At 37.5% G+C, this 9,249-nt stretch overlaps 1 protein-coding gene across 1 annotated transcript; it reads left to right on the top strand.

Moving 5' to 3' along the window:
• Positions 1-6,029: 6,029 nt before the first annotated feature.
• On the top strand, positions 6,030-8,979 carry LOC138910241 (uncharacterized). The gene is made up of 6 exons (XM_070201468.1): positions 6,030-6,078; positions 6,186-6,367; positions 6,425-6,667; positions 6,938-7,228; positions 7,517-7,725; positions 8,259-8,979. The coding sequence occupies exons 1-6, from the start codon at positions 6,030-6,032 to the stop codon at positions 8,977-8,979; spliced, it is 1,695 nt and encodes a 564-aa protein (XP_070057569.1).
• The last annotated feature ends 270 nt before the right edge of the window (positions 8,980-9,249 follow it).

Below are 9,249 nucleotides of genomic sequence, written 5' to 3'. Positions count from 1 at the left end.
AGTGCATCTTGTCGGCCTTTCTGTGGTTCCACTCAAAAGCTACACAATCTCTTTCTTTACTCTTCTATCTACTTAAGTGCTTTCAGAGGTAAATATTTAACAAGATTTGATTAAGAACAAAGAGGGTTCAGCTTGTTATGTGGTTACCAAATAAAAGGTCTACAGGCTTAAAAGGGGTGACTATTGATAATATCAGCATTGGTAGATAAATATACTAAATGGTCAATCAAAGCTTATATCACTTCCCAAACTTACAACACTTAATAATTTCGCTTTGACTCACTTAGAGGGAAAGTTCTAGACTAGAAAGGATGGCACAAAGTACACCAAAATCTCACCTCACACAATGCACATGACTCACTTAGGACGGTTCGGACCCGGATCTCGAGTTTAAAGAAACTAGCACAATCATCATAAAATTGAAGCACACGGGAATTAATTACATGAGTCGAAAGATGAGCCTCGGTATCAAAATAAAGTCACATATATTTTCAAGGCATGTAATTACAAAGACCATAAAGAAAGTACTCAGTTCAAATGCTCCTGAACTAAGTCCCGATATAAAATATGTCAAAAGCACAAATTATTCAAGCTCCTTCCCATTCCATTATCAATTTAAAAAGAAAAAAATAATGAAAATATTTTTGTATTTTTCTTTGGACTTTAAACCCTCAAGAAAATTATCTAGGAAGTCCATCGTCGGGTAAAGTCCAAAACTTATTCTACCTAAAAAAAAATTACTACCCGGTTCAAAGAGTCATCTCTTGGAAAAGAACCGTGACCATAAGAAAAACCAAGAAGGATTATTTTTACCTAATTTTTATTTGATTTATTTTCATCACACATAAGATAACACAACTAAAATAGCATAGGAACACCCAAATAGTCTCTTTACCCCACACTTAAAATTGTACATTGTCTCCAATGCACACCCATAAATATAAGAAGGTAAAAGAAAATCCCTGGTAGGCTAAAGGCCGAAGTATTAGCAGCTCATGGGGTACTCAGACTTCTCCCAAACTTGGTTCTTTGGGCAGGTACCCCACACTTAGTTATGACCATCTCACTTGCTTTCTTTCTTCCAATGACCTTATTTCCCATGCTCCTAGAGAAATAAAAAATAATACTTCAATAATAAAAAATAAAAATAAAAGAAAGCAGTAAAGCTGGGTTGCCTCCCAATAAACACTTGATTTAACGACGCGGCACGATGCGAGCCACTTGTTGCCTCCACCCCGAGCTTATGAATTGAACCCAAAGTTTTGCTTCAAGCTTATGATTATGCTCTTGGGGAGATACAAATTCTTGTGAGCCAAATTAAAACAATTCTCATGCTTTTTTTGGCTCTCGACTGAGGAGTGTCACCTTGCCTAGACGGCCTTGAAACGTTTAAAATATAAGGCTCATCTACCTCTTCCCTAGACTCATTTTTAGGCTCGCAAGGATATGTTCCCATTTCTCCATCCGAACATGATATAGAGAAGTGTTTGGAATGAGATCTAACGTGCTCAAATACATGAACTTCAAGATTTTTGACATCCTCAACACCAATCACACTAGGGTCAATTAAATTTGTATCCTCAATGTCCTTGGTTGACTCTAGTATTACTTCTTCAACATCGGCATCCTCAAATTCTAGTTGGTTAGAGTGTAGGTGTTCTACTTTGGACCCCTCCATTGGCACCTCAATTTCCATCTCTAATACACACTGCTCCTGGCTACTATCCATAATATTAACATGTTGAGCATAAAAAGCTTCAACTAGTTGGCTCACTTGAGCCTCCAAGTTACGAATAGTTGCATCTTGCCTTTGTATCCGCAGTTGTGTCTCATCATTTTTTTCACAAGGCACCTTAGCATATCCTCGATCTCTTTCTGGTCATCATCCCTGGGTTCTTTGTTCCTATTAACTTAAAGAAAAAAAAAATCATCAAAGTAAGGGTTGGGGGAAGATAAGAAATATAAGTACAACCATGAAAGTGATCATCTTGACCACCACACATATTATACACATTCCACACATAAGATTGAGTTGGTGAACATGACTCGTTCTCGAAACTATTTTGACAATTTTGTCACTGGTGGTTTCCTCCACAATACGCACAAGGAAGATCAACAGTAGAATTACCAATATCAAAACTCTCATAATTCCACGATACCAAGTTTCTCAAATTAACAAATAAAACTAAAATTAAAAAAAAATTCAAATGCTAGAAAATAATATAAAAGTTCAAACTTGAAACCTAGCATTATGTACACCTACAACTAAACCGTTAGTTCCCCGGCAACGACGCCAAAATTTGATCACGTCCAACTCTAATCTTAAAGAGGATAAGCGGTCGTTGCAAATATAATCCGGTCTAATAGTCCGGAGTCGAGCCTCACAGAGAAGTAGGCTTAACTACAATTGTTCAGTATTGCTAAGAAATACAAGTCCAAATAATTTTCTAATTATAAAGATTATAATATTTATTTCTAACTAATTAACTAACAAATACTAGAAAGTAGTTCCTCAAAATTATCAACTAACGAGGATAAAGTTGGAGACAAGATAAAGGAGGCCTAGAATTATGATTTTCCCAATTATCGGAATCCTTCCTGCTATGCCTTATATAATTTCGCCTAAGTATTCTCTACTGATCGTGAGTACTTCGGGTGTCGTATTTCTCTTTCGAGCAACTACCACAATTTACTAGACATATTCTTCTGAACTACGCTAGCTGCCACTAATTCACCACTCACTAAGATCGCGCCAAGGTTTCGTTATTCCTAATCCCACCTTTAAACCCTCTATATTGATTCATCACGTACGATAGGAGTGATATTTTTCAACAACTACCTAAATATGTACCATTTTCCAAGCAATACATATTAAATAGGCACAGTCAATTGAAAGCTTTTCAATCACTGAAATAAGCACGTAATTAAACAAGTAGAGAAATTCAAAGGCTGAATTATATATAAGAATTGATCCTCCAAAAGGTTCCATAAAAACCCTAGATAGGAAATTAGCTATTCATGCTAGTATGTAAAAATACAACACTAGAATTCATCACAATGAAAAAATAGGAAGAAAGAGAAAAAAACGTGAAGTTTAACCTTCTCCTTGCTCCAAGCGTATTCTTGCCTTCCCAAAGTCTTCTCTCTCTCCAAAGTAGTGTCTCTCTCTCTCTCTCTCAAAAGCACGTTTTATGATGTATTTATAGAGACTAGGGTTTGTCTGGGGCGAATTTGCTTTCTCCTATTTCGGATTGGAGAAGCTGGTTTCTTCTGCTCAGGTCCCGGTCAAGTGAATCTCACTTCGTTGTCCGGGACTTTTCTGGTTTCTTCTGCTTCGGTCCCGGTCTGGCGAAGTGAACCTCGCTTCGCTGTCTAGGACTTTTCTCTTCAGCTCTTTTTTCACCAATATTTCTCATATTTGATCATTTTTCGCATAAGTTTGTTCCTACACATAAGAAACACGTAAGGAGCATATTTTCACTTCAAAAGCGGTGTGAATTCCTGCAACTCACACAAGAAATAATGCACAAACATATCCAAAACATGCACTTTTCATCCTTTGTCATGCTTACAAATATTTTTTGCGATCAAAATGTTTCGTAATTTTATTATCTTAATTGTCAAGAACATTTCAATAAAAATGGCTTACCTCCTAAACTACTCTTTGTTTGAGCTAAATGTGCTAAGGTTCTTTCTCAATAGTCTAACTTTTAAAACTTATTTTTACACGGGACCGGGAAGGAAAAAGTTAAATTTAATCTCATGTATATTATGTGATAAACTTGCACGCTTTAGCAAGACAGTGACTGCTTGTATAGACCAGTTTATGCTCAGCCAATATTCCGAACTTATTTCAGACATTGAGAGGTCAATCAGTCTATGAATGAGATAACATATAAAGAAGGAAATTAATTAGCTCCAAAAGGAGATTTCACAGAATCAACACCCTCTTTGATAAAATATGAACCCAGAATCTAAAGAGGACTCAAATACTAAACTCAAAATAGACAACTTCGCAAAACAAATTCCACCAAAAACACATATTTGTGAACATACATACAACCAAATAAGCCAAAAGTTCTAAGAGTTGGTCGACATCCTGAACTGAAATGGGCAAAAGGAACTACAAAGTAAAAATGTAACGCTAATTAGTCTCATGGGTTAACTTCCACCACCGGCACCATTTGAAGAGTCTTTGGACACATAGTCAAGATAGGCCTGCAACAAATAATATAGCTATGAATTGCAAGAGAAGTTTAACTTTTACTAAAAATGTTAATTTTTCTCAGAAACGAATGAAGCTCTTTTATAATTACCTGAAGCCTTATAGTAGCCGAAGCCTGTTGCAGCATGCACTTTCTCTTTTCATCTTCAAACATATCAGGTGTTATTATTGTTTCGGCATTCTGAAAACAAAATATTAGACATAAGTGTTAGTCATGTGGTCCATTTCAATAGCCAAAAGGTCAATTTTAATTCAACAAATAAAAAGTTAAAAACTAAAGACAAGTTATGAAATAACAGAGGGGCTGATTTCTTTTTACACTATGGTAGGTCTAAAGGCTTAAATCCTTTGTTTACATGCAACTATATATAAGTTATGACATTAACAATATATATAACGAATATTTGTTGCAACCTTACAATTAAAAGAATTGCATGATACTGTCTTGATGCACAAATATGATTAATTTATATGATATATTTTACAAAATTAAAACGTTAGTACCACTCACCTTCATTGTAAAATTGTTGTTGCAATATGTAAAGTGTAAATCTTTCAGTTGTTTAAAGCAACGAAGTTCTTCTTTGAAACGCCGAATATGTATAGCCTGGCAAATAAAAGAAATGCTCGATCAAGTTAGAACCATGTGATTAATAACTAACATAAGTAAACTAATTATGTAAAAAGTGAATACATATATACATCTTGGCTCTTTCTTCCTAGTCTATCAAAAGGGTGTCCCAGAATGATACTCCCCCAAAGAATATTTATAGATCTGCAAAAAAGAGAGGACCAACAAAAAAAAAAACAAGAATTATTATTGAGCCACAATATAACTAGCCCTTTTTAGGCAAATAATGAAAACAAATTTAACTTGAAGTGTCTTTGCAAGATGATAAGGCTTACGTGCTTGTGGAAAAAAGCAGCTTTCAATGAGGTAGTTGCGTTGTGGCTGAGAAAGCTGATGAATGTAGCCAACACTCATTGTCATTTCTTTGAATTAAATGATAAGTACTCTATAATAAAACTGTGTATATCTTCTTAACTTTGAACATTTTCAAGAAATAAAGGGAATAACAACACGAGAATAACAAATTACCTCAGAGGCAAAGCAAATCTGTTTTCTTCGTCGGAAACAGCAACACCAATGTGTTAGAATTATACCACCCACTCCTGATTAGTGTTAGGCCCATATTTTTGTTTTGTTATTATTTGTATTGGACCAGGCCCATTTGTCTTTCTTTTGTAATTATTTACAGAGTCGGTTAGAGGGGAAGTGGGGTTAGGTGTGTATATTGTTTGGGCTTATCATTTTGTAGAGGAACGGATCATTTTCTCCTTCTCTTCAACCTCAGAATAATGTAAAGCTTCTTCTCTCTCACTCTCAAACCCTAGATTAGATCTGTACGATTTCACCTCTATTACTGATGTTTACATAGTATCAGAGCCACAGAATCTCATAGATCCGGTGTTCCCCTTCCTTCCTAGGTTACCCTCGTCGGATTTCATCACTGTTACGATCTTCGACGAAACTGACGAAATCGACGGATTTTTTTACTGGTCGAGCCGTATTGTGGTCTTCTGTTCTGCACAACACGATAACTATCGTTTCTTCACTGGTTATTGCTTCAATTCTGTGCATCAAGCTCCAAACTGCATGTGTTAGGGTTTGTTGGTGATTGTTCTTTCGTTTTCAAGGCCGTACCTTCTCCGGTTGCGAGAAAAGTTGGTATCCTGTCTCATTTTCTCCTCTTGTCTTGTGATTCTTCATTAGGATTATTTTTTTAGTATTATTTTGGTTTTAATGGCGATATCTGTTGCATCTTCGCCTTCGTCTATTTCTAATACTACAAGTGATACTACCCAACACACACCAGTCTTCCATTCCGTCCTGATGATTATACTCACCTTTGCCATCCTTTATATATTCATCCTTCTGATTTGTTGGGAAGCGCTTTAGTTTCTGAGCCATTTGATGGGACGTGTTATGGGAGTTGGCGACGATCCGTGTTGGTTGCCCTTTTCGTTAGAAACAAGCTGGATTTCATCCATGGGACTGTTGAGAAAACTCCTGAGGGATCTCCTCTCATGCAGCAGTGGCAGAGATGCAATGATTTAGTTGTTGCATGGCTTTCCAACTCTGTCACTAAGCAAATCCATCGAACAGACGTGTATTCTGAATATGCTAAGGATATTTAGAGGGAATTAGAGACTAGGTATGGGCAGGCTGATGGAGCTAGAGTTTTTGAGCTAAAGAAGGAATTAGCTCACATTTTTCAGGGTGCTCTTGATATTGCCTCTTACTTAAATAAAATAAAGCAACTATGGGATGAGTTGGCTTCTATTTTTAAGTGTAAGTGCACTTGTGGTGGTGGAGTAAAGGCAGAGGAGGAGCAACGTGTTTACCAGTTTTTGATGGGGTTGAATGATGTATATGTTCAGGTGGGTAGCAACATCATTATGCTAAAGCCCCTCCCCTCTATTGATACTGTGTACAACATTCTCCTAAGTGATGAGAAATAGAGACAAGTGTCCTCTACCTTTCAATTTACCTCAGAGTCTGCCTTTTTTAATGTTGGTGCTTCTAAACCTGCTTATGCACCTCGAGTGAATTTTGAGCCTTCAAATTCTCTTATTTGTAAATACTGCAAGAAATCTTGACATAGCATTGAAAAATGCTACAAGCTCCATGGTTTTTCACCCAATTTCAAGTTAACAAAGAATGCTGCACCTCGAAGAGCATCTGCCAATGCTGCTATTGAGTCTTCTTTTGTCTTCTCAGTCCATTCTAGCCTTAGTCCCAGTACTGTATTTTCAAATGATGCATCTGATCAGCACTCTGGAGTGTCAGGGCTGACCAAGGAGCAATATTCTCAACTGATGTTGCTTCTGCAACAGTCTCATGTTAGCCCAGATCCTTCTCACTCTCTCAAGGCCTCTGCTCATTTTGCTGGTAGGATTGCTACTCACAGTGTGTTACTTAAACCTACTTTAGTTTCACAAGTAGATAGTTCAGCTTGGATTCTTGACTCCGGGGCATCTGATCATATGACTTCTCAAAAGTATCTTCTCTTTAATATATAACCTCTCACTATTCCTTGCCTTATATCTCTTCCTAATGGATATAAAGTTAAGGTTACACTTACTGGATCTTTGACTTTGTTTTCCAATTTCACACTTCATAATGTCCTCTAAGTTCCAACTTTCCAGTTTTACCTTATTTCTGTTTATCAGTTAGTGGCACAATTTGATGGCATTGCTTAGTTCTCTAAGGCCGTGTGTGTCTTACAGGGCCCTTCTCTGAAGAAGCCATTGGTTCTTGGTAAATTGGACAAAGGGTTATACAAGCTGGACATTACTCAGTCAACATCCATGCCATGTTCATCTCTTTCTGTTGTTTCTTTTCCTGTTATTGCTGTGTGTTCACCTGATTCTGTTTTTACTGTTAATCCTGTTTATAATTCATCTCATTCCGCTATTAATAAGATGGATTTTCTTTGGCATTTTAGACTAGGACATGTACCTTTTTCTAAGATGAAACTTATTTCTGATATTAGTTCTTGTCTTTCCCCTAAGCAATCCTTCCCTTGTTTTGTCTGTCCCTTGGCCAGCCAAACTAGGTTACCTTTCCCTAATAGTTCCATTCAATCTTCTTCACCATTTTAACTAATCCATGTTGATACTTGGGGTCCCTACTATTCCTCCACATTAGGTGGTGCCAGGTATTTCCTTACTATCGTTGATGACTACACTAGGGCTACTGGACCCACCTTCTTGGTTCCAAAAGCAGTGCTTTTGACCTCCTTAAGGCTTTTATAACCATGGTAGATACCTATTTTTCTTTCAAGATTCAAACTGTTATGAGTGATAATGCTTTAGAATTAGGTTCCTCTACCTATGGTTCCAAATTCTTTACTGAGAAAGGCATCATCCACTAGACTTCTTGTCCACACACTCCTCAACAAAATGGTGTAGTTGAAAGGAAACATAGACACTTTCTTGAAACTGCAAGAGCTTTGCTTTTTCAATCCAGCTTGCCTACTTCTTTCTGGGATGATTGCATTCTCACTGCCACTTATCTTATCAACAGGTTCCCTTCACCTCTTCTCCACCACAAAAGCCCCTTTGAACTCCTCTATGGAAAGCCTCCTTCGTATAGCCATCTGAGATCTTTTGGATGTCTATGCTATGCCACTGTTCCTAGGGTCCATAGGGATAAGTTTGGAGCTAGGTCTGTCCCCTGTGTTTTCTTAGTCTACCCCTTTGCTAAAAAGGGCTATAAGTTGTATAAGCTTGCTTCCAAATCTTCTTTTGTGTCCAGAGATGTTATTTTCTATGAGACCATATTTCCTTTTGCCCAACCTTCCTCCATTCTTTCTACTGTTTTTCCTTCCCAGTCATCTCCTGTTGATGTCTTTCCTTCTACAACTTCTTACTTCTCTTCTTCTGGTGAGACAAGTGGTGAGGTTTTTCCCTCATCTTCTCCTTCATCTTCACCTCCTCCTTGTAATGTTTCTTCTTCTTCTCCTTCTTCTCCCTCTTCTGCTGCTTTGCCTTCTTCTTCTCCTATTCACTCCACTTCTCCTTCACTTGTCAGGAAGTCCACCATACCTCACAATCCCCCCAGCTACCTCCAGAACTATGTTTGTTCTTTCCCTACTTGTTCTAGGCTCGGTTCTTCCTTATCAGCTGTTGCTGATCTTTTTATTTTTGAGCCCCAGTCTTACTCTCAAGCTGCCCATCTTCCTGAATAGTAGGAGGCTATGAGACATGAATTTGAGGCTTTGGAAGCCAATGGCATATGGTATGTCATGCCTTTGCCTCCTGGTAAGAAACTTATTGGGTGTAAGTGGGTTTACAAGGTTAAATATAAGGCTGATGGCAGTGTTGAGAGGTATAAAGCTAGATTTGTGGTTAGGGGGAAACTCAGGTAGAGGGTATTGATTTCCAAGAGACTTTCTCTCCTGTTGTCAAAATGTCCACCATTAAAACTTTGGTTGCTCTTGCTGTTAAAAGACAGTGGC

Source organism: Nicotiana tomentosiformis, chromosome 4 (assembly GCF_000390325.3).
Source record: "Nicotiana tomentosiformis chromosome 4, ASM39032v3, whole genome shotgun sequence".
Classification (NCBI taxonomy): domain Eukaryota; kingdom Viridiplantae; phylum Streptophyta; class Magnoliopsida; order Solanales; family Solanaceae; genus Nicotiana; species Nicotiana tomentosiformis.
Note: the sequence above shows the minus strand (reverse complement) of the source record. Positions and strands in the feature narration are given on the sequence as shown.

Excerpts from the sequence above, each read along its gene's own strand:
- LOC138910241 (XM_070201468.1), top strand. The coding sequence starts at position 6,030 with ATGGCGATATCTGTTGCATCTTCGCCTTCGTCTATTTCTAATACTACA. Across the intron at positions 6,368-6,424 it reads TTGCATGGCTTTCCAACTCT|AGGGAATTAGAGACTAGGTA; the intron begins GTCACTAAGCAA and ends AAGGATATTTAG. Across the intron at positions 6,668-6,937 it reads TGAATGATGTATATGTTCAG|TTAACAAAGAATGCTGCACC; the intron begins GTGGGTAGCAAC and ends CCCAATTTCAAG.